Source organism: Desarmillaria tabescens, assembly GCF_030435595.1.
Source record: "Desarmillaria tabescens strain CCBAS 213 chromosome Unknown EV420scaffold_49, whole genome shotgun sequence".
In the NCBI taxonomy this organism is placed as follows: domain Eukaryota; kingdom Fungi; phylum Basidiomycota; class Agaricomycetes; order Agaricales; family Physalacriaceae; genus Desarmillaria; species Desarmillaria tabescens.
In genome coordinates this window covers 218,466-243,517 of record NW_026848348.1, presented here as the reverse complement: position 1 = coordinate 243,517, position 25,052 = coordinate 218,466, and the positions used below count along the sequence as shown (strand labels likewise).

General features: G+C 47.1%; 6 protein-coding genes across 6 annotated transcripts; all 6 read left to right on the top strand.

Annotated features, from left to right (window-relative positions):
• Positions 1 to 1,047: 1,047 nt before the first annotated feature.
• On the top strand, positions 1,048 to 3,733 carry EV420DRAFT_1484296 (uncharacterized protein; the record flags this gene model as incomplete). Its single annotated transcript, XM_060470054.1, has 5 exons — positions 1,048 to 1,265; positions 1,440 to 2,099; positions 2,378 to 2,736; positions 2,890 to 3,077; positions 3,389 to 3,733. The coding sequence occupies 5 exons, from the start codon at positions 1,048 to 1,050 to the stop codon at positions 3,731 to 3,733; spliced, it is 1,770 nt and encodes a 589-aa protein (XP_060325566.1).
• Positions 3,734 to 4,590: 857 nt separating this feature from the next.
• EV420DRAFT_1648377 (uncharacterized protein) lies at positions 4,591 to 5,202 on the top strand (the record flags this gene model as incomplete). The annotated part of the gene is made up of 1 exon (XM_060478147.1): positions 4,591 to 5,202. One exon carries the CDS (start codon positions 4,591 to 4,593, stop codon positions 5,200 to 5,202), a length of 612 nt encoding a protein of 203 aa, XP_060325565.1.
• Positions 5,203 to 10,755: 5,553 nt separating this feature from the next.
• Positions 10,756 to 11,364, top strand: EV420DRAFT_1648376 (uncharacterized protein; the record flags this gene model as incomplete). The annotated part of the gene is made up of 1 exon (XM_060478146.1): positions 10,756 to 11,364. The coding sequence occupies one exon, from the start codon at positions 10,756 to 10,758 to the stop codon at positions 11,362 to 11,364; it is 609 nt and encodes a 202-aa protein (XP_060325564.1).
• Positions 11,365 to 11,481: 117 nt separating this feature from the next.
• On the top strand, positions 11,482 to 12,829 carry EV420DRAFT_1648375 (uncharacterized protein; the record flags this gene model as incomplete). The annotated part of the gene is made up of 4 exons (XM_060478145.1): positions 11,482 to 11,924; positions 11,974 to 11,991; positions 12,334 to 12,472; positions 12,524 to 12,829. The coding sequence occupies 4 exons, from the start codon at positions 11,482 to 11,484 to the stop codon at positions 12,827 to 12,829; spliced, it is 906 nt and encodes a 301-aa protein (XP_060325563.1).
• A 9,231-nt stretch (positions 12,830 to 22,060) lies between these two features.
• Positions 22,061 to 22,335, top strand: EV420DRAFT_1648372 (uncharacterized protein; the record flags this gene model as incomplete). The annotated part of the gene is made up of 2 exons (XM_060478144.1): positions 22,061 to 22,108; positions 22,177 to 22,335. The coding sequence occupies 2 exons, from the start codon at positions 22,061 to 22,063 to the stop codon at positions 22,333 to 22,335; spliced, it is 207 nt and encodes a 68-aa protein (XP_060325562.1).
• A 1,173-nt stretch (positions 22,336 to 23,508) lies between these two features.
• Positions 23,509 to 24,523, top strand: EV420DRAFT_1572096 (uncharacterized protein). Its single transcript, XM_060474344.1, has 4 exons — positions 23,509 to 23,959; positions 24,011 to 24,110; positions 24,162 to 24,307; positions 24,419 to 24,523. Exons 1-4 carry the CDS (start codon positions 23,870 to 23,872, stop codon positions 24,458 to 24,460), a joined length of 378 nt encoding a protein of 125 aa, XP_060325561.1. The 5' UTR covers positions 23,509 to 23,869; the 3' UTR covers positions 24,461 to 24,523.
• The last annotated feature ends 529 nt before the right edge of the window (positions 24,524 to 25,052 follow it).

Here is a 25,052-nt window from a genome sequence, read left to right as displayed (position 1 = left end):
CATCCATGAATAGAAAATTTCCCACAGAGTTTCATGACAGCATAATAACCGAGTATCCTATATTCATAGGACTTGGAATGAGATTCGTACCTTCTGGATTGATTCAAATACACCATGTGCACCTTTTTCTAAGAAGGTGAAGTCCAGTTTACCATGCAAAGTGAGACGTTGCATAGATAAGCTGAATGGGTGGCTACAGAGGGTATATTGTCAGCACATGAATTGGCCAGTAGAAAAGAGAAAGCATGTTCAACCGCTATTCAGATATACCTTCTTTTGAAAGAAAGATGTGACAGCAGGAGCAGCAGTAGATGGTTTTTGTCTTGATATCCAAAAATCCATCATACATTCAGGTTCGGATATTACTTTTGTCTCCCAAGCTGCACTTCGGATGATTTCTACATGGCAAAGGGTTCGCTTTATACAGGTTATGGAACAGACTGGTCAAATTGAATGTCAACTACTCAGTCAACTCCTCACCAAAGCCAAAAGTGATAGAGTGCCATCCACTATTGATCTGCAGCATCAAAGCATTGAAGTTTGTGCCTTACCGAAGGCTGTGAATGAGTTAGCCAACCTTGCCAAGTTTCAGTCATATCATCAGACCCATAGATCTTGTCTTCATTCAAAGCATCGACAAATACCAGAAGAGGTCGGAGCCAAAGCCTGGCTTATGATACCTGTTGAGAGTACAAGCCATGACTGCAGGTACAGTCATACAGACTCTTAATTAGTTACTGATTGTAAGGGACCATACGGACTAGAGCATAGATCTTTATATATTTACGCATGTTTGGTATCGTCTTCGACTAATACCCTTATCTACTGATAACTATGCTTACTAAAGAGTAGTTCTATTTCTTGTACCAGCACACTGTAGTTGATCAATATACATTGGTCATAGCTACATCGTGTGCTTCAAGACTTCAGACTCTCTACACTTTTTTAGCTATCCAGCTATATTCAGCAACTACATCTTTCAACCACTGCAATCTCCCAACGAAAATTTTCCTTCGATGCTGTAGAAACTGTACACGTCAGACAGACATGGCGCCAGCTCTGCGATCCCAGACATCACAGGACACAGTCGACACACAGCCAATGACTACAGCAAACACAAACACGAATAACAAGAAGCAAAAGAATAATAACAAGAAGAAGACGCTCGCGTTTGAGCTGACGCAAGCACAAGATAGTGAACACATATTTGAAGGGAAAGTCCAAGAGATGGGCAAGGAGATTGACCCAGAAGGCGAGAAAGATGGGTCATACTCGGTTGAAGGCAGCTGACTACGAGTACGAAGAGGTGTTCCCAGTCCAGGAGGGAATGGTAGGTGATGCCAGTCAGCAAGGGGAGACTCGGATTGACCACAAAGGAGCTCACCGAGGACAGGATTTATACCCTTAATGGGATTCCAACTTAACTCTACGTTCAGCAGTTTACGAAACTCACCAGTTATGAAACGTACACCACTTCCCAGCGATAGCCCGTGGCGACGGAATGAACATCTACCCCTGGCTTCAGAGACCTTACAGCAAGAGAACAATGCGCATACAATGGGAGGTCCTGGCACAGAACGGACAACGGACACAGCACCAGAGCCCGACGTTCCGGAGGAAGAACAACCAACACCATCATCATCAAAGCCCATGGTGGCCATATCAGTATCTAGTGACGACGAGTCGACCTTTGGAGATGCGGCCACACACAAGGAAGTGATGAAGATGCTAGACGACGATGAATGCGTTAAGGCAGAGGTGCTCCGTGACCTAGGAGAGATGCGTCCAGCCGAGATCACAGTGGTGAAAGCATTTGCGCATGGCCAAACCAAGAAGGTGTTTGAACGACTCGGATTTACGGATGTAGCATCAGACTCCAAAGAGTTCATATCGGAATACAATGCTAACCTTGCAACGATCCTGATTGGGAGAAGTTTCTGGTCTGATGATAATGGGACCAATCAACCCAGGCCAAAAGTACACTCATTTGCAGAGCAGAGGGCTGTCATACAGAAACGTATGGAGAAAGGCAAGAAAAAGGCAACAATACAGCGCCTCGATGAGGAGATCGTGCCCAAGAAGGATAATAAGGGAAACACGTCGTCTCCAAACAACACCGAGGGGAACCTAAACATTAAGGTCGAGACGCCCGGAAATACACCTGGAAAGAAAATACCTTCTTAGAAGAGGAGGAGATGAGGGCCATTAAGAACAGAATCACCTATCAGCATATCCGTAACAGCCAAATTAGAGATGGAGTGAATCCCACCATCCCGGACCAAGGCATCATATTTGATGAGAATAACAACCCGTGGCTATGACCCGACTTTGGGGAATGGGAAAACGATGACCACGACAAAGGTAACTGTGGCAACAGTGCACCTGGAGGTGGCAGTGACCCTGATGATGATGATGACCCTGATGATGATGATGATCCAGATAGTAACAAGGGTCCCCAACGGGATCTGTTCACTCCTAGACCATGGCCGAGAGCAACATCTGCCGCGCCCTCATCTCAGGCCATAGAGGCAAAAGTACAAGACCAGGAACGATGGTTCCAAAAGATTGTCGAATTCATAAGAACGAACTTTGAGAAACGTCTTCAAATACCAGATGGCCTCAAACCACCGAGATGGGATGCCAAGACAATGACGAAGTATAATGGATCGGAATCCAAGGATATGTTTTGGCAATGGCTTAAGAGCGTGGTATTTGCGTACAGATCATCACAACTAGGTGGACCGGAGAGAGACGAAGAATGAGTCCTCATCCTTGACCTATTGCTAGAAGATAAGGCAAAGACCTGGTTCCAAGAAAGGATAAGCAGGATTAACGAAGCCTAAGCCAACATTCATGGAAGTCATAGTTGAGATGTACAGACTGATTCAGTTAATGAATCAGCCCAGCAAGATACTCGTGATGCATTTAAGGAGGCCAAGTGGGCTGATGGTGATGGCAGGGTGCAAGGTTGGCATGATGCAATCTTGAGACTGGTTGAAGACATGGATGTCGCCCCAGACCAGTACACAATAAGAGAGAAATTCATGGAGGGATTACCAGACTCGATACGACTAAAGGTCTTTGCAGACAAAATGTCTATCGAATACAACTCTATTGAAGAACTTGTAGAGTCGGCTCTAGACTGCTGAGTACATGGTCCGGACTCAGAAATGATTTTCGAAAACTAATCGCATGAATTGTCAAACCGAAAAACTTGACTGAGACTGAGAAAGGGAAGGCAGTCAGCACCAGAGCAAAGGTTCCGCTTCCATGGATTCCAACAGAACAACGGGAATATCAGATACTCCCAACAACGAGAGATTCGTCATAACTGCTGGAAAGGAGAGGATGAAATATAAACCATGAGGAACCTGGCCCTAAGGCAAAGGCTGACAAGGAACCTGCACGAGATGATCTGAACTCGAGAAGGGTTCCAACAAGGGACAACACAGCAAACCGCCAGAAACTGCGGACCTGTGTGTTACCAGTTGTGGAGGCATCGGACACTGTTGCAGCTAGTGAAAAGTGCCCAGAATTCGGCAAGAAACCGATGCAGGCACAGATGAGAGCAGCCCATACAATAATAATGGGGACTATGGAAGGTTTTGATGAGAGCGAGCACGACAATCTGAGTGAGGATCAGATGTCACCCTGGGAATCGGAGAAGGAGGAGTTTGACACCCTCGAATTCGAAGATTATACCGGGTTCTCTGATGCCAATGATGACTGGTGATATGTTGGGACCCTGAGAGAACACAGGCAATGTACGAGTACACAGCCAGGTGTGGGATCAGACTGATGAGGTCGTATATAAGAGGACCATAATGGCAACAAGGGATGACACTTGTGAATAAAGAGATTCCCCTATCAGAATTTGGGGGTGCTGTACCTGCAAAGACTGAGCAGACCACCAGGACCATCAGACTAGCAGCAGTATCAGAACTAAGACCAGAAGTCCTTGGGGATAAGGAACATACACCTCCGAAACTGGGGATTGAAGACAATGGTACGCGTCCTGAAAGAACCGGGTTCACGACCAAGTCATGTTGAGAAAAGATGTTTGGTCACATACTTGAATGTGAATGGGCTTGACGCACTAACATTATGGGACAGTGGAAGCACATCCACTGCTATGTCCCCATCATTTGCAGATATCTCAAAGGCAAAGGTCTTCCGCCTAACGAATCCTGTTGTATTACAACTTGGTACAGGTGGGGAGCTGATCAAGGATAAATTTCGGAACCAGGTCACACATCGTATCAGAAGGATACACAGGTGAAGGATATTTCGATGTAGTAAACATCGACAAGTACGACATAATCATGGGGACACCATTCATGCATGAACAAAATGTAATCCTGGACTTCAAGGAGAAATGTGTCAGTATTGGAGGGATCACAATCCCAGGAAAAGTCGTCGACAGAGAAGAGGCAGACTTAATCGCCCTGTAGACACCGACTACGGAAACCAGATCTGCCTAGACCTTGACTCCATGGCCGGACTACAGTCGAAACAGTGACTGATGATGAGGACAAGGAGCCTAGAAGGGCGAGAACGACTGAAGAATGCTCAGAAAAAACACAAAACAAAATGGGAGTATGGAAAGGATGGGACATGGACAGGGAGTACTGTCAACCAACATCATCAAAGGTCCTAGTGGAGGACCTAGTAACAGATAAGGATGATGAAAAACATTTTAGAGACTACCACATACACCCAGAGTCGGCAGAAAACCAAGACAATGAACCTGCGAGAAAGGGCAGGAGATTCTGGGATTGGCCTACCATGCAAACCCATAGAGATTGGCCTGGAGACCATAGGATGCCAGACGAGTGGAATATGATGATAAAGGACATGTGGGGACTAAAAGGGGACCAGGCTAGGGGAATCCCGACTGAGACGATTGGACCCATAGAATTCACAAGAACCAGATACCCAAATGAGAGTGAACGGTGCTCAATACAGGACGGATTGAGTATAGCCCCAGATTGGGGTACAGCAGAAAGCACACGGATAGCTGCGATGATTGAGAAGAATGAAGATCGGAATCACCGGAAGCCAAAGAAACCGGACAAGGACCGTAAGGGCAAGCATCGCCAGACGGTTTTCTTGGAGGATGATATCCCAGCACTGAAACAAGCATGGTATGAAGAGTATGAGGAATTGCTACAAGGTGTACCAGAGACAATGCTGCCATTTTGAGAGGTAAATCATGAAATTCCTCTAATCGACCCCACAATGAAATACCACTACCACTTGCCATGCTGCCCCAACTCTTTGAAGGCTGAATTCAATGAGAAGGTAGAAAAATACACTCGCGCTGGGTGGTGGAAGTTAGCATCCACCAGCCAAGCCACACCTATGTTATGCCTGCTGAAAAAGGATCAACATTTATGGACTGTCATTGATTGTCGTCAGAGAAACGAGAATACTGTTAAAGACGTTACACCCATGCCGGACCAGGATGGGATAAGGGAGGATGTCACAAGAGCAAAATACAGATCAAAAATAGACTTGTCTGACGCTTATGAACAAGTCAGAGTAATCGAAGACGATGTGTGGAAGACCGCATTTGCAACAATTAGAGGAACATATGTGAGCGCAGTAATGCAACAGGGTGATTGCAATGTGCCAGCTACTTTTCAAAGATTAATGACCTCCATATTCCAAGATGTGATTGGGGTATTCATGCACGTGTATATAGATGATATATTCGTATTCTCCGACTCCATAGAGGAACACCAGGATCACCTCAGAATCATTTTTGATAGACTGCGAAACCAGCAGTTATTTTTAAAATGGAAGAAGTGCGAATTGTATGCCAAACACGTTGATTGCCTAGGATACATCATTGATGATGACGGCCTCCATGCAGATGAAGACAAGATCACGAGGATAATGGAGTGGAGGATGCCACGGAGTTACCACGACATACAAAGGTTCAGTGGGACTAGTCCAGTACCTGGCGATTTTCTTGCCAGATATCACTGCATATACTGGGCCACTACTTGCGATGACCCAGAATGGGAACGCATTCAACTGGAGACCTATACATCAGAGGTGCTTTGATATGATAAAAGTTACATGCAATAATACTCCGATCCTAAAACCAATCCGACCCGAGGAAGGAGGAACCCATATGAGTCATATGCTGATGCATCCAAATCAGGAACTTGGTGCGATGTATGGGCAAGGTCCGACATGGCAGACATGTCAGTCCGGCAGGCTTCATGTCAAAGAAATTCACAAATGTGCAACATAACCTACCGAGTGCACGAGCTGGAAACGCTTGCAATTCTAGAAGCCCTCCTGAAATGGGAGGATAAGTTAATGGGATACAGAATACACGTAATTACGGACCACAAAGCACTCGAATTTTTTAAGACACAGAATCAGTTGTCTGGAAGACAGATGTGATGGACTGACTATATGTCAAGATTTGACTTCGATATCACATATGTGAAAGGGGAAAATAATAAAGTCACCGATTGCCTCTCAAGGTATTATGAAAATGACACAAAAGATGATATCCATGGCATGCATGAATATGTACGGGCAGACATCCGTGTCGACCCAACAGGGGAGGACCTCCCCCCAGACAGACTAGCAGAAATGACAGAGAGAACTGGTGGAGATAAGAGCCATGCAAGAGGAAACTAGGAGGCTGCTCCTGGTGATTGCAGGAACACCACGTGAATTGCGAGATGTTCAAGCTCAGGATCTGGCCGACTGCAACAACAGATCCACTGAGCGAACTGAAACCAGGATAACGACACTGCACCACACAGCAGTTGAGGACATAACAATTGAAGACATGCTACATACCTGGCCCTAGGACAACTGCACACCACCATTGAGTCTGACAAATTCATATTGGCTATCCGCAAAGGGTACGCAGACGACAAGATGTTCCGAATAATATTGGGGGCACCTAAGGAACACCCGCTATTCCAAGTCAGAGACGACTTGATATGGATGAAAAATCGGAGAGGAGATGAGGTATTATGCATACCCAGAATGTTACTCATAGACAAGTCATTAGTAGGGATTATTCTCGAGCAAGCACATAGCTCCCTGGGCCATTTTGGGTATCAGCGTACATCTGAATATGTTCAGAAGGTGGTACTGGTGGCCTCGACTGGTACACGACACTAAAGAATTTTGTCAATCATGTGAAGCATGCCAGAAATGTAAAGGCACCAACAAACCACCAGCCGGCAAGTTACACCCACTCCCTATTCCGACGAAACCTTGGGACTCAGTGGGAATGGATTTTGTAGGTCCATTCCCAGAAGTGAAAACTGGATGATGGACGGAAGTTCAATTACCTATGGGTAGTTGTATGCCAGGATGACCACAATGGTACACCTGATCCCTGGTACATACAACGATGACTGCGAAAGGGTTGTCCAGAATATACATGAGGGAGGCCGTAAGACTGCACGGCCTCCCCAGCACGATTGTAAGTGACCGTGACCCAAAATTCACCTCCAGATGGTGGAAGGGAACTGCACAGAATCATGGGTGCAAGATTACTAATGTCAACATCAGTTCCACCCACAGACAGATGGACTTACTGGAAAGAATGAACAGATCTATTGGTCAGATATTCCGAAGTGGAGCTGCGACCTGGATCAAAAAGACTGGCTACAGAGAGTCGATATGACTGAATTCACCATTAATGCGAGCATAAGCAGCACAATGAGATACTGCACCGTTTGAAATAAATGGAGGATACATGCCATCCATGATACTGGGAAATATGGGAAACTGCACCGATAGTGCCAGGGGATATGGAAATTTGCAGAATCAGCTCTGCAGAACCTCGCAGATGCTCATGATGCTATTATAGAACAGCGAGTATTCCAATCACACCATGCTAACAAGAAACGAGGTGCTGAACCCACAATCAAAGCTGGCGACCTCGTATATTTGTCTACCAAGAATTTAAACCTGCCTAAGGGTTGTGCCTGGAAACTATGCCCAAAATACGTAGGACCATACCGAGTCTCGAGAGCTATACCAGAGACGTCGATGTATATGCTGGAATTGCCAGCTGCACTTCAAGAAAGGCAGATTCACCCCACATTCCATGTCAGCCTTCTAAGACCATACCAAGCAAACAACGACCTACTGTTTCCCAATAGAGCACAACCAGACCCATACAATTTTGGGACTCCTGATATGGCAGAGTGGTTCATGGACAAGATAGTGGGCCACAGACATAATAGCAAAGGAAGATTAGAATACCACGTGCAGTGGAGCCTTGGCGACATGACCTGGGAACCGCACGCAAACTGTAAAGAATTGGCTGCACTTGACAGGTACCTGGAGACGATGGGAGTCAATTTGCCTAACCAATTACCATGGAAGGAGAGTGGTGGCATCGGAAGAGTAGAACCCGGACCGAGAAAACATGGTCGACCCCCAAAGAAATAGGCGCAGATCCTTGATAGAAGGTCGAGGAAACTGGGGAAAAGTTTTCACCTACCTATCCCACTAACCACCACCATCAACAACAAAAATGATACTGAAATCCGCACATGCTTTCACCCTTTTGTGCTTCACACTCAGAACAATGGCGAGTAGTGAAGAACCTAATCCGAACACCCTGAACAACCCAAACGGGAATGGCATCAATCCATTTTGGCCCTGGAACATGGCCAGAAATGCACTTCCACAGGCGGGGAACGAGCCAATGTTCCCAGTACCTTTCAGGAATTTCCCTCAGAACAACCCAACGAATGGCCAAGGAGCTCAAGGAATGCAGATGAGCTGGCCCAACCCATATGCATTCCAGGTGTTTGCACCCCATGGGTTTATGCCTGGACCAGCCGCATTGTTACGATTTATTCATTTTTCTTCGTTTTACTCAGCCTGATTACTCATATGCGATCACAACGGACACATTCTCACAGTACTATTATTAGTCTATCAACGTGTATTTAAGTAGAGCCTCAGCTGGACTAAACCCCAGCTTCGGCTAAGGTTTAATCTACCCAACTCAAAGCTCCCTGTTTCGCGACTATCTAAGTCCTCAATCGACTTCACACATCTCCTTTGACCTCTAAGAGCATCGTCCACCGAAGTGCGAGTGGCGATCCTTAGTTGATCTAAGTCAATTAAAGTTGGTTGTTGACACGCATTCTACGGAAACTTCATGCACCAAGTACCGGTAGCAGCAAACCCCAACCCAGGATCAGTGATTGGAGAGAGCGGAGCCCAGCCTGGGCCCAGCGGTGAGGACGAGTCAATGACTGTGGACAAGAACAACAACCCTGATGTGGTTGCAGGTACTAACAGAGATTACGAGGCTGCCGGGACGAGCTCGACGAACAGGATCAGGGATGCAGAAAATGCGGTGGCGGGACCATCTCAGCTGAGACGTGCACAGACCATACACCCCCCCCCCCCCCCCCCAGACCAGCTGACACAACGCCGCATGCCAATAGGTATGGGATGGACAGTGCGAGCGAAGAAGACGAACCTCAATACCATGATAACAGGAAAGGGAAGAAAAAAGCGTCGAGGCAGGAGCTTGAAGCAGACGAACACCAATGCCAACGGGAACACCGAGACAATCGCCGCAGGGTGGCCGAGAATGAACCCATTCCTCAAGAGATAATCAAGATGCAGGAATGTGAGCTGTGAAACATTGGCACCGGAAATGCTGGGGATATGGAGGCAGCACTGTGGGACCAGATATCGCTCAACCTTGACCTGATGAAGAGGTTCAACGAGCTAGAAAAACTGATAACGAAAAGGCAACTCTCACCTACAGGGGAGGATAATGGCACAGCCAAACGACAGAAGGAGAGCCAAGGGAGCTCTAGGGAGGTGAGACAACGTTGTGAGGAAGAATTTGACTGATTCTTAAGAGACGATGATGATGAATCAGGAAGCACAAGGCATTGGACCCCAAGAGGAAGGGGACGAGGGCACCATATGGGGGGGGGACGGCCCAGAGAGGGCGCGTACACACAAAAAGCCTGAGATACACGGGACTACCATGACGTATCTCGGGACTACTGAGACAGCCAACTGCAGAATCGACCACCGAGACTCGATCCGAATTCAATCACCACTATCCCCAGATGCAACCTACCCATGGCACCAGTAGAGAAGCACGACACGTATCTGGAGTCATACGACAAACGCAGATTCGGACATATCATAGGAGATAGTAGGATGCCCATAGAGGACAGGATAAAAGAACTGTCGGCACTGCTCCCAATGATGCCCAGACCAGATGGCACATACCCGCCACGAATGTTGTCATGGCAGGATATCGCAGAAGATGATGACAGTGAAGCATCCGATGACCCATATGATGACAAACTGCCATACACGGCTGAACAAAAGCAAAGATGGTTTAAACATAGACTGGAGCTGCATCAGAGGCAAACAGGCAGGTTGCCGACATGGCTAGGACAATTCCGGTTCAGCGATGGTTCCTCCGCAGAAAGAGATAATTTGTTTCGAGGAATGTACGGCCCAGGTTTCACTTACGATCGACGAAACAATATAATGTATGCCGACGCAGCAAGAGCATTTGCTGATAGAATGGAATATCCCATTCCACACAGAATGGGTTGTAGACCAAACCCGAGAGGATTCCCAATGACAGTCAGGGAGGTCAGGGAATCAATATGATACATATACAACCACACACCAAAATGGCAAACCATGCTGAGATTGCTAAGCGAATTCCAGAGGATATCGACATCAGTGATAGCACGATACCGGGATCTAGCAATGCACGACGTTATTGAACAGTTCCAGATGGACAGATGCATGGGAGAACTGGCGAATGACTTACCACCACCAGCCCACATTCCGTTAGACCGTGCATACAGGCGACCAGGCAGTAGCAACATAGCAGGAGGTGCCGGGATGGTTCCACCTGTGAACGGCACAATTGATGACTGGTGCCAATACGCAGCCCACCATTTCAGACCGGGAGGCCTGAATCCGCCATCGGGAATCACAATGGATTTATCGTATCGGGTGAGCTACGCTAGCATTTGGGGAATGCTACTAGTCAGATTCCTTCACCCAAGAGATGCAAGAAACTACTACGCACGATACTTCACAGCAATCACCTTCCGTCCCAGGTATTACATGGATTACATCGAACAGTGGAATCGGGACCAACCAGATAAAGTACCTATCATACTTGCTACGGAAAGGACTATCCTCCAACGTATGATATTCAACGGTGCCACGGAAAACTTGGCCGAAGTCGATGTGATACGACACTTGGCTGACTGCAGTATCACACAGGAAATGATCGACAGCGCCTATCCATGGGCAATGGTATGGGTGGATCAGCATCAGTCGATACATTTCTGGGATCATTATTAATGACTGGAATCATCTCGTCAACGACATCTCAAAAGATTCAGAGAACCAATGATCATACCAGAATTATGCGGATGGTGGTCCCCAGACTTGGGGGACACACACCAGATACAAGCTATCATGTACTACGAGAGATACGTGCATCAGCCCGATAACCGCAACCAACGTCAAGGAAACCCTTACTGGTTGCTGAGGGGGGAAAGCCCCATGTTCACGTATATTAACTCGTTCCCACCAACCGTCCCCGATACCCCAGCCCTACCAGGTCCTGAAGTGAGGCTTGACCTGAGCCAGGACGATGTCTTGATGATGGCTGCTACTGAGAAGGCAGTGGAAGAATGCGGTACCAATGAGGGATCGGAAGCCATGCCTAATGTCACCGCCCCCAATCCTATAGTTGATGCAGTATCGATTGTCATGGCTAGAGAGCCACACCAAATCCCACTTCTGGCGGAAACTGACGACGAGATGTCCAATGTGCATGCAACTAGTACAACCAACAAGGACAAGCTTGGTGTAACAGACAACGTCGCAGCTTCAGAGGACAGACAGAACAAGCAAGAGTGACGTCCGAACGAGCACCTTAGAAAAATGGTCTCAATGATCGCCTAGAGGCGATCTGAAGGGGGGGTATGTAAGGGACCATATGGACTAGAGCATAGATCTTTATATATTTATGCATGTTTGGTATCGTCTTCAACGATACCCTTATCTACGATAACTATGCTTACTAAAGAGTAGTTCTATTTCTTGTACCAGCACACGTAGTTGATCAATATACGTTGGTCATAGCTATGTCATGCACTTCAAGACTTCAGACTCTCTACACTGATACAGTCAATTTTCGCTTTTTTCACAGCCACACATCTTAGCGACCTACCACCTGCTAAGATATACATTCTATTCTGTCCTTACAGTCTGATCCTCCCTGTGCTCATCTTGTCTCACTTGTTCACCACCGTGTCCTCCCAGTTATCCCCGGTCCACTGCTCAACAGGTTATGGGCCCTGGTGACATGTCTTCATCTACTTCTACTGTCAAACTCCTCAACCTGCCCCATCTAAAAGATGACAGCACAAACTACATCCTATACAAGGAACGGATTCCGAATGTGGCCACATCCAAAGGACTTAAATGAGTCCTGTATGGAACCACTAAGAAGCCCATGGAGATGACAGAGATAAACGGAGACTACTACCTACTGGGAAACCTCACACCCTTATCCGATAACAAAGTTGAAAAGCAACTGACTCTTCAGGATGCATATGACCAGAAGGAGGCACAGGTCCATGAGATGATATACAAGACAATCAGCACATCGACCTTCATGCAGATCAAAAATGAACCCACCACCGCTGCAATGTGGAAGAAGCTCACTTCCATCTTTGAAGAGAAAGGCATCTCAACACAGGAGAACCTGCTCAACAAGCTCCAAAACCAGCATTGCTCTGATGATGGAGATATCTGAATCCACCTCACCAACATGTCGAGGATGAGAGAAGAACTTGCTGCAATGGGGAAGTCCATCAGTGATGACTCTTATGCCACCTACATCTGAACATCACTCCTGACAAGCTACAGACCCATGCTTGAGACACTTGACATCACCTCACAGATGATTGGCAAGCCTGTATCAAGCAGCCTCCTGATTCAGTGAATCCAAGAGACCGCTGACCAAAGGCAAGTCAAGAAGGACATTGACGAGTCTGTACAGAACTCAGCACTGTTCTTGAGCAACAGTAAAGAGAAAGGAAAGGGTAAAGGAAAGGCTACTGGGAAGAAGGAAGTGAAAGGGAGCAATAACAGTCTGCACTGCAACAACTGTGGCCATAACAACCACGTTGAGAGGGACTGCTATAGAGAAGGGGGAGGCAAAGCAGGGCAAGCGCCATGGGACAAGGCTAAAAAGATGACTCAAGCCAACACAGCAGAGAAGGCAGATGATGAAACACCCATAAACCATGGATTCGTGGCCATCCTAGAAGTCAACACCCCCATCCTCAAGTGCACATCTGACTACCAAGAGGAAGCACAAGTCCTTGCAGCCTTGGGTGATGACACAATCTGCAAGATTGTCGACACCGGTGCAAGCAACCATTTCACTGGCTACCGTGAGCAATTCAAGAACTTCACTGCCATTAAGCCAATCCCCATCAAGGCAGCAGATGGTCGAACGTTCAGTGTGACAGGTAAAGGAGACTATTCTACCCAATTACCAATGGGACCCAATCAAAAGCCAACACCTGTCACCCTCCATAATACCTACTACTCACCTAGCATGGCATTCATGCTCATCTCAGTCAGCTGCCTAGATCAAAGTGGATATGCACTCACCATTCACGATGGTAACTGCACTATACAAAGCCCACAGCCAAAATGCAAAATGATTGGTGTCATCCCAGTAACCAGAGGCCTGTACTGCATAACTGCTCCTAGAGCACCTCTGCCCATGCCCAATACCTCCATTGCTGCATCAGCTGAACACCTCATAACTATGAGGGAATTTCACAACCTCATGGGCCATCCAAGTGAAGCCGTTCTCATCGCAATGGCAAAATCTGGTTCAATGCTTGGTATCCAAGTCAATCTAGGAACCAAGGTTGGGTTCTGCCAGGCATGCATTCAAGCTAAAGCTGCCTGAAAGCCCTTCCCAAAGATCAGTCTGGGGAACAAAATGGCAAAAGCATATGGTGACAAAGTTGTGACAGATGTCTGGGGACCTGCTGACACTGAGTCAATCAGCGGTCACAAGTACAGCAACACTTACCAGGACATCTCATCACAGGAGGAAAAGGTCTACTTCATGAAGAAGAAGTCTGAATCATACTCACACTACCTGAAGTATGAGCCTTGGGCAAAGGTGCAACATGGTGCAAAGAACATACGGATATTTGGCTCAGATTGAGGGGGAGAGTTCATGAGCAAGGAATTCAAAGACCACCTCGATCTCACTGGAATGGCATGCCATTTGACTGTCCATGACCCATCCCAATCCAATGGAATGGCAGAGTGTGGCAACTGCTCGCATCTTGAAGGTGCTTGAGCTATGCTTATCAAAGCAGGGCTACTGCCATATCTACGGGCCAAGGCTGTATCGCACAAAGTATGGCTAAAGAACAGGACACCCCACAGCGCATTAGAGGGCAATATCACCCCACATGAGAAGGCGACTCACCAGAAGCCTGACCTCTCTCAGTTGCATGAATTTGGGTGCTAGGGCTTCGCACTGTCACCGTATAGTATGGTTATACAGGTGCCATCATACGGGTACCATACCCGTTCTGTCTGGCAAAATAACTTGCCCAGAGATGGACGGTATACAGACATCCTGTATACCATTAGCAACTGTATAAACATGGCCGTCATACAGTAATCGACGGCCGTGTATGTATCTAAAAATAACTGTCATCAGATCACACTGTACATGTGTTTGCCATACACTTAACATCGTACCACGATGTGCTGGCACCGCAAGCTCTTCAGCGCTACCACCCGATCTTCTTTCACTCGCTCTACTCAAGCTCTAACCCTTACCAGCATAGAATACTTTATATTTCCTGCTTCTGCTGCCTCTATTCTACTACTGTTTCATCCTTTGAGTTTGACTACCCACACATATTGCACAATAATTTGCCCCCCGCTGGCCTGTGCACCTGTCAAATACTGCTGAATTTTAAGCCAGAGGAGTTCACGAAAGAGTATATAATGGTCCTTTTTCACAGACTTACAACCACATTCTGAGCATCATGACAGATCAGTGTGCCCTCAATGCCAATGGAAACTTGAAATCCCCCTCAAAATTCAATTTTTATCACGATGCAGATGACGACGTGCCCATGGCAGGACCTGGAGCTGCTCCGAAGCCCCAAATATCAGGTATGTATTATTCAACGGCCATATTGATGACCGGCACGGCCATCTATATACCCGTACCGTACCGTCAACATAGTTCTAAGAGCATTGACGGTACGGTTACGGATCAGCCGTCGCCTGTCACTGTACTGTGGCTATACAGCCGTATACCGTATACGGTACGGTGCGAAGCCCTAGTACAACCTATTCCGAACCATTCCTGAATGCTTGAAGGGCAAGCAGCTAGTGTGCAAGCTACTCAAGCCTCTTTATGGGAGCCGCCAGGGCGCAAACGAGTGGTACAACAAGCTGAAGGCTGTCTTCACACAACTAGGGTACCAAGTATGCCAGTCAGATGAAGCAGTGTTCTACAGATTTGATGACGACAAGTACACTATCGTCGCTGCCACCACCGATGATTTCACCATAATAGCAGACTCAGACAGATCTGTAACCCTCGTCAAGAAGCAGCTAAGCAAGCACTTCAAAATGACTGACCTCGGCACCCTTCGCTGGTTACTTGGAATCAGCATAAAGCATGACCTGGCCGCAAGGACTATCACACTAGACCAGCATGGCTACATCGACGCAATAATTAAGGACATGGGTCTGGAAGACGCTAGATCAGTTACAACACCGCTCAAGCCCGGAGTCGACCTTAGCTATGACTCACCTTCTGTCTCAAAGACTGTCCTATCACCTAACGAGCAAACCCAATACCAAGTCACCATTGGCAAGCTGATGTATGCGATGCTTGGAACATGCCCTGACATTGCATTTGCCGTGACCACCCTCTCCCGCTACATGGACGAGCCAAGAACAACTCATTGGCATGCCGTCCTCCGTGTCTTCAAGTACCTGAAGGGCACGATCCATCTCATCCTCATACTCGGAGGCAAAAACATCTTCCCAATCGGATACACAGATGCCGACTGCCCCACAGAGGACATGATTGCCGATATCTTCACGAAGTCGCTACCTCGGGTCAAGCTGGCCAAATTTCGCGCATTGTTGGGCCTAACGGAGATCTAGCAGTCGAGCTCGAGGGGGAGTGTTGAGAGTACGAGCCATGACTGCAGGTACAGTCGTATGGACTCTTAATTAGTTACCAATACAGTCAATTTTCGCTTTTTTCACAGCCACACATCTTAGCGACCTACCGCCCGCTAAGATGTGAGTACATTACATTTATTCATTACCTTACCTTACTGACTCGTAGCAGATACATTCTATTCTGTCCTTACAGGTATTGTACATCCATACTTAGCGACCTACCGCCCGCTAAGATATACATTCTATTCTGTCCTTACAGTCCGATCCTCCCCGCGCTCATCTTGTCTCACTCGTTCGCCACCGTGTCCTCCCAGTTATCCCTGGTCCACTGCTCAACAATACCTGCAAAACTACAGCCAACCGCCGGTCATGATAACCAATTTCTTGATGTATCCCTTACATCCTCGGCAAATGCTCCCACGATTCCTATCACTCTGGAAGCCACGGTGACTGGACGAGATACAAATCGACTACTCACAAAATGTTCAACAAGTGGCGAGTTCAATATAGCATCTTTGAAGCGCAAGCTATTAGAGAAGACCGAGCGCAATCAATTAATTCAGAGCATCCAGCTCAACACTAGTTCAAACAGCATACTGCGCCACATTTTTATCACGCGTATTGCAGTCTCTCACATCCTCACTTTCGGAAATGCCCAAACTAGCTTTCTAACACGTTTGACGGATCTAGCACTGACTGTGGCACAAACCGAAGTTCATACGAGTGTCGCTCAACATAAATGACACATCATCCATGCACCAGGAAGTGATCCTGAAGTCGTAAGCATAGCCACAGAAGTCCTAGCCAATAGCGACCAACGCCGTCAGGAAAGAAGTAAGTACACTAGACCCTTGAGCAGAGAGATCATGAATATTTGAGGGAGGTTCACGATCAAGCTCAGTATTGCCGTTGACAGTAGAAGTGAACGAAACTCCGACATATCTGGAGAGGAGCTAGGATTGCGCCTAACAGCAAGTGCGAGCAAAACAACGCTGGGAAATATGCGACGGCTAAACAAAGTTCATGATCAATACCATCATCAATATCGTTCCCGTTTTGGAAACAGCTCACCGGCAACTACGAAAGTTAATTCCCTTTGCTACTCTCACACGATGAAGCCGTCCGCTATCCACATATTTCTCATACAGCATTCTGGCACATCCTGCGACGGAAAAAATTTTGAATCTAGTATAAATATTAAACCAGGAACACATCATTGGGCTCAAATGTTTCGTCAGTATTTGAAGCGTTATCCGGTACAAAGAGAGCTCCGACATCTAGAACGTGTCGCTAGATTATCGACCTGTGTTTACTCCCTGATGAGGCGATGTTTCCTATTTTTCAAACAACACATCAGCTGAGAGATTCATTGGCAGCAAGGAGAAGACTCACCCTATCACCTCGTTTACCGACTCTCTGTCCTTCGTACTTCAAACATCTGCTGTTCTCTAACAGCAATAGGAAACTGGAATACAACCAGTCCTGTTCGTATTCCTGGCAAGGGGTTTTACCACATTCGTAAGGGAAGCCAAAAGATGAAACGGCGACCACGCACCACACGAAGGAGTCGGCGTATTAGGAGAGTGCGTAATCCGCATCGACTTGCTATCCGAATTAAGGCGCAGACGTTTCCAAATGCCGCCTCCAAAGATTTTAGCACCGCCTCCGAACGCAAACCCATCACGACTTTCTTCAATTGCCTTCCCGGCTTCACTTTCAATCTTGCAGATAAGGAACTTGGAGAAATTGCGGCCCATCGAGTTTTGCATAAAGCCCAGAATTCCCGATTTCCATCGATCCTTACTGTGCTACGGGATGTTATAACTGGCCTCAGGGATCGACAGCAGCATCGCCAAAGGATTCTGCACTCACCTCGATTGGAATTCCCTTGTCTGCTTATTCCGGAATCAATTGGTTTCCCCAGGTTTTCTGCTTACCTCCACTTGTCAATGATAGCAGAAGTCGCAGCGAGTAAACAAGAGTTAAAGCGACTACTCACAGAGCATCCACAGTGTGTCGCATTCAATACAGTATCATGGAAACCCAATTTGACAGAGAAAACTGAAAACAATCAAATAAATCGGCGTGTTCAGCTCATCACTGGTTCAAACGACGTACCCGGTGACCTTTTTATCATGTATATCGCATTCTATCCCATCATCCCTTCTGGACATACAAAAGCCAGTCTTCTAGCGCGTTCAAAAGGCCTAGCACCGATTGCACAAGTACCAGAGGTTGATACAGAAGTCATTGGGCGTAGGCGATGTCTACATACATCAGGAAATGAAGTGAACGATGTTGAGACCTCAAGGCAATGCACAAAGGTGGACATAATCTCGAGCGTGAATGGAACGATGGTGGAATCGATTAGACGGCGAAATGATGGGGCCCATCATCAATATCATTCCCGTTTTGGAAACTGCTCCGAGGAACCGGCTCTTGCCGTTTCCCCGCTTCATCGCACGAAGCCTTCCTCTATTCGTGTATTGTCCGAGCTTCGTTTGTACCCATCCAAGCATAAAATAAGGTCTAATCCACTGCAAATGTTGCCCTTAGGTATTTACCCATATACATGCTTGTTATTGCGGAACAAGTTTGTCATTTACTCAATCTTCGACTCATCGACTCATGTAACAGCAAAAGGCCTATCGGTAATGCCATTTCCAAAGGCAATTAACCTTGTGCTCCATACGTGAAGGGTGTAGAATCGCCTTGATTCCAGGATTCGTGAAGTTATGGCCACCATCAGCAGAACAATTCAAATCTACAATACTTACCTGGTCTAATTCTTTTCATTCACTTGGTGTGTGCCTCGTTCCAGCATATGTAGACTGGGAGGGCCATGTTATGGATCTCGTGTCTTTTCCGGTCTGCACATGAGTCAACACATGCCTATCCTCGGCCTTCTCGGCCTTGACCTCGGCTTACTGGTATTTTCTATCATTTTCTCTTACTTTCTCTTACTTTCTCCTTCCTTCTTGTGAATACTAGAATAATAATGACTCATTTCCTTACTAGTGGTATATAAGTATTGTACTTGCCATTGTATTGGAATCTTAAGCTAATTTTACTCATCTTCGAAGTCCACTTAATTGTGTGAACTAAGCATCTCTGATCGGTTACGCCAAGCGCTTGCCAATCAATTGCTTTCCGACTATGCCTAGCACTTTTCGGAGACCCAGTCAGTTACACCTAGCGCTTGCTGACGCCCTCGTTAACTACGCCTAGCACTTGTTAGCACCCTTATGGATCCTTCTTGGTGGCTGGAACTCGGCTTACGGACATCCTCGCTCATGACTTGGGTTTTACTTGAGTACTCATTAACTCGTGTATTAGCTCAAATACCCTGATTCTTAACAAGTGAAAAGCATACATGTCGTCATGGTAGGGTGAAAAGGCTTTATTTATGTTGGTCAAGGTCAGCTGTCGCAGCCAAATTACACAGTAAGCATCCTTCTGCAAAGTAGAGGTGTATTATCACGCCGTTCCGAAGTGAAACGGGTAAGGAGATCTCTAAAGCAAGATAGGTTCGTGACCAGGCTAGAATGGAGGAAAGTCCGTGTCGTAGGTAACCTTTGGCAGTGTTGTATAGCCTCCGGGGACACGCCCGATACTACGAGCACCCAAGGACGAAGCCGAGGACACCGGGGCCGTGTTGATGTCCTGTGTATCCAGAGGCGAGTGCGAACCAGGTGATAGCAATAGCTGCAATAAGGACAAAATCAAGATACTAATTATAGAAGCATAAGTATTTATGGAATATTACATTTCCCTTTCGACTTCAGAGTGGCTAGTAGTCCACCAAGAGGGTATAGTCATTTGGGCAGCTGCGAGAAATGTTTGTGGTCAGACTTGTAATCCATCTAGAAAGTGAGGGGTGTGCCTACGATGCCGAGGTTCCTTTACTCAGAAGAGTCAGTGGGGGAAAACTCATGGACGATATTGATCTCGAAAATGCAGTAATCGTAGTGCTGACTGTTCGCTCTTCCTTTGGCGTGCTAGATCGGAGGAGAAGGCCGTGGGAATCCAAGCTGCTTAGTCACCGGTGTACTCGGCCCGTAGTTTACCTTAGACTCGAACGTCCATGAATAACATGCTCTAGAACTTGCCTGACAACCCATTCATCTAAACTATCATCTTCTTCTCTGTGCTTGATATCCTTATTCTCTCTAGGTGAGAATTCTCCAACTATATAGCGCTGGTTACTGAGATTACAGACATCTAACAGTTCCATGCGCTCACAAGGTTACCGGACCCATCATATGGGCAGATGCATTCGGACTCGACATCTTCTGCAATGGTTTCCCATATTCCACCGATGATTCCGGTCTCGAACAGCGCACACGGTGTGCTTACCAAATCGCGTCTCGATGACTCGCACGTCCTTGTTTATCCCCGAAAAGCGAGATGCCATTCACCGGGTTGTCTACAACCGAGATCAATTTCGTCCCATGGCGGCACAAGAGTAGGTATTGACCGTATCCAAAGGGATCTGGTCGGCCCCTTGACGATCTAGGATTTCGAGCGTGTGCACAGGTGCTGCCCGTGGTCACTGAAAGGCGCGATATTCACTGGGCTGAAGCTTAACACGGATTCAGAATCAGAGACAAGCGTAGCAGTGGTGGTTGTATGGGTAAGCGCCTATTGATATGATGAACGAACGACGACTGACTGGGACAGGTCACGAAGAGTTACACTGCTGCGCATGGATGACAATGGGACGTCGCACGAGATTTGTTCCATCGATGTATATCTTCTCCCTGTCAACCTCACTGGTGATTTCATGGCATTCAGCGATGATGTCTGGCATATGCTGATTCACAACTGGAAGGTTAATCCTGCTGGACTCGAACGTCCAAGAGTACGACTTTCTTGATGATGCTTTCTTTCCCTGTCATGGTATCCCTCTCTTCCGCCAGGTGAGACTCTCTGCTCTGTACAGTGGTTGTTACTGAGATTACAGGTGTGTAAACAGTTCCACGTACTCAGATGATTATACGACATATGGACAAACGCTTTCAGACTCGACATCCTTTCCAATGGTTTCCCGTATTCCCTCAATAACACCGATCTCACCGGCATACACGTCACGCCTGCCGACTCGGCTACTTCTCTGATGCGAGCGAGACGAGCTTCGCTGAATCGCCTGCATCTCGGATCAAATTCGTCCCGAGGAGCCAATACAAGTGGATACTGGCCGTATCACAGAAGTCGCGGTATTTACTGGGGCAAGGAGATCCAGAGTCTGAAGCGAGTATCACCGTGGCGTTGGATGGGTAAGCGCCCATTCGTCTGATGAATAACAGCTAACTTATGTATGTCACAGAAAATCGCATTCCTACATTTGGACAGCCCAGGAACCTTGCATGAAACCATCGACATTGACCTCCGTCCAGTCAGCATCACTGGAGAAGTAATTGCGAGCGTTAGCGAGCATGCGTTGACTACACGAGGCCCCGCCAAATTCATTCGCCAACCACGAACACACACGCTGGGCAGATTCCCGCCTCCCCGGGAATCGTCTTTTTTGTTCGCATCTTCTTCAATTCTTTATGGATTCCTTATGGTTGCGAGATTCAGGTGGCACAAGGGTGTATGTATTGTGCTGCAGCATCTCAACGGGCGTCGTCAAGCTTATCACCGTGGGCCGGTTCTTTTCTGTTTCCGCCACTATGTTACAAGAACATGACTTGGGCCGGCACAAGAGCCTCCCATATACCGACACTAACGCTCGCTCCTGTGGGTCCCCCACTATCCATATAATATCTCACCGAAGATCGAAGACATTTCCAGGATGCTCGTTTACAACTGGAAGCCCGGCGAGAACTCCCGCCTTGATAACGTAGGTGACATCTAGGTAAGCGTCCTCTAGCTGTTCTAACCACCCTTATTCATCTCTTCCACTCACAGAACGACCACTCCATCCAAGTTATATTCACTGCGGAAACCATCCTCGTCATCCTCGCGAGCTCCATCAACTTCTACACTATCCCTCCCGTCCTCACCGGGAAAGCACACACCTCCCTTGCTACTTCTTCGGATGGGTCGACGGCGCCAACGCCACACTGACCTCCATCTCAATCTGAGCTGAGAGCGACAATCCCTGGGCATCAATGCATCAGAGCTGAACTCGCTCGAACTCTACTTATTCTCTCTCTTTCTCCTGCTAACCTTCGCCAGCAAAATATCTCCCGATGCGGTTCGCTTCCATCCACAGACGTCATACTCAGGAACCGTGGAACCGCAGTATGGATCCGGCCCCATGATCGTGCGATGGTCTCCCACTGGAAAGAACACGATGGCTGCGAGACGCTCATGGCGGACGTATTCTCCAGACTGCTAAACCCCGCTGCGCAAATCGTGTTCGTGAGTTATACACCCACACCCTCAATAACTGGACCGCATTGGAAAATGATGGGGAGCTTGGGAGGATTGCTCTTGGGTCGGCGTTTTGGAAGACTATGATTGTTCAGTCGTAATCGGAATATATAATCTTCGTGGCATCACGTCTACTACTACGGTTTGAGTTCATTCAAAGGATCACGACATTGACTATAAGGTGGTTTTGAATCCATTTACCGTGCATCAAACAAATGGAAGTCAGGCCTTGGTTCCTGCCTTCCTGCCTTCTGCGAAGGCGATTACGCTTTCACTATAAGGCGCGGGGTTGTTTGGTGGGTCCCTGGAGAACTTTAAAACGAACAGGTGCAAATACACCGGATCGATTGCCGGACTCTTTTGCAGGTTTGCTCAGTTCACATTGGAATCACTCCTAAGTAAAGTATTAATGCGTGTATACCTTTGTCCCCGTCCCGTTTCCTCCCTCTGGTGTTCTTCTATTTTGTGCCACTCTATCGGATAGCACTCGTTTGGGCCAGTCATCTACGAGTCTCTAGGAGTATCGGCTGCATCGGCCCGTAATCCTGGTGGACTCGAACATACCTGAATGCGACCTACCTGATGATACCATCGCCCTTCCCTGTTCCAGATGATCTTCTGCCCCCCACCCCAGGTAAGCCTCTCCTCACAGTGCTGTGCTGATTACTGAGATACCAGGCATTTATACAGTGAGTCCATTCGCTCACGAGGGTAACCCATTGCCTGGACCATGCAACCTGTCATTTATATGCAATGATACATGCGTATGTGTCTGCTTTGTTCAAGTATTGTTCTAATCTCCGTTTCTAGCCTGATGTCATCTTGGATGGCCACTAGCCTCATCAACCTCAACCTTGATGTGCTCTGTGCGAGCACTCAACGACAATATTCGATCTTACCTGTTTTCCGTGTTCTACTGCTCAGCATAGCGTTCCAAAATCCGATCGCGCACCACTAGTAAGGAGGCCCCTCTACTAAATTCTTATTACCACAAATCCACTTTCGAGTAAGAATCAAGAATCCTCCTTGGAACATCAACAACAATAAATATCACCTTCCTCGTCCTCTGTAACCAGGGTCTGATATCATTGTCACCTTGTTTTACATAGCCTCTGGCCGATCTCCAAGTTATTTAGTGCCTCGATTCCCATCTTCTTCCTAGCTCGCTCATCTTCCGCTCATCATTCCCATTAATGTCCAAGACAGACATATCTAGTCTCTAGAAATGCAGTCTCTCCTTCTTGTACGGATGCTGGTGGCACTGTTTATAGCGTCGAGCGCTGCACAAGACTTCACACCATCGATTTATTGGAAAGTGGGTATCGCTTCTCTGGTCGACAATAGCAAATGCTAATACCAGAACTAGAACCCTAACATCACGTCGTCTAAGGACGACCGCATTAGCATTGCAAGCGCTGCTCTAGAAAAAGCGGTTAGCATGCTCCAGCCCAATGGGCAATTCAACGGTGGGTTTTACTCAAATTCCAGCATTGCGCTTTCATTTTAAGTATCCTCAGATACCACATACGAAACGGCTGGCAGGCTTTACGCACAAATGGCCGAACTTGATAGACTGACAAACCAAACCAAGTACAAGCAAACGTTGAAACAGTGTTTCGCACTCGCAGAGTCAGTCAGGTCTGAATTTTTGAATCAGTTGTCAGTATGCTCTTACTATACCTTCTCGATCGCTGCTGACCGACCTTGATACAGTGTTAGTTCTGTTTCCTGCGAGCAGTTTCCGAATAACTGACGGTGTCATTCTCAACAATAGATAGAATATGGGCTGTTGTTATGGATATTGGGTACCCACTGATTCGGTGCATGAGTCAACACATGCCCGAACTCGGCCTTCTCGGTCCTAGTAGTGACTCACTCGTACTTTCTCTTACTTTCTCTATTCTTCGTATTGATACTAGAATATTATAGAACATTGTAGAATAATAATGACTCGAACATTTCCTTAGTATATAAACTTGTAGATAACATTGTATTGGGAATACTTGATCAATCTACTACTTCCAGTACCCTCACACTGCGTGAACCCTCAGTTACGCCTAGCGCTTGCTGAACAACCCATTGGATACGCCTAGCGCTTTCCAATACCAACCCGAAGGTTACGCTTAGCGCTTGCCTTCACCCACGGCCCGTAATAGCTTCGCGCTTACAGGCCTTCTATATCGGTAATTGCTCCGCGCTTACCGGCTACTTCCCTCAGTAATTGCTTCGCGCTTGCTGATTTCCTTTATTTCGCAAACTGGACCACTCAGGTCTCCTCACGAACCCTCGCCGGAATCCATTATATTCCCTAACGACGTACATCACTCCTAATTAATCTTACCTCGCTCCGATCACCGCTCCTTGCCTCGTGCTAGCATATCCGGATTTCGGCAGATCCATAACATTGG

Excerpts from the sequence above, each read along its gene's own strand:
- EV420DRAFT_1572096 (XM_060474344.1), top strand. The coding sequence starts at position 23,870 with ATGCAGTCTCTCCTTCTTGTACGGATGCTGGTGGCACTGTTTATAGCG. Across the intron at positions 24,111-24,161 it reads GCCCAATGGGCAATTCAACG|ATACCACATACGAAACGGCT; the intron begins GTGGGTTTTACT and ends AAGTATCCTCAG. Across the intron at positions 24,308-24,418 it reads AATTTTTGAATCAGTTGTCA|ATAGAATATGGGCTGTTGTT; the intron begins GTATGCTCTTAC and ends TCTCAACAATAG.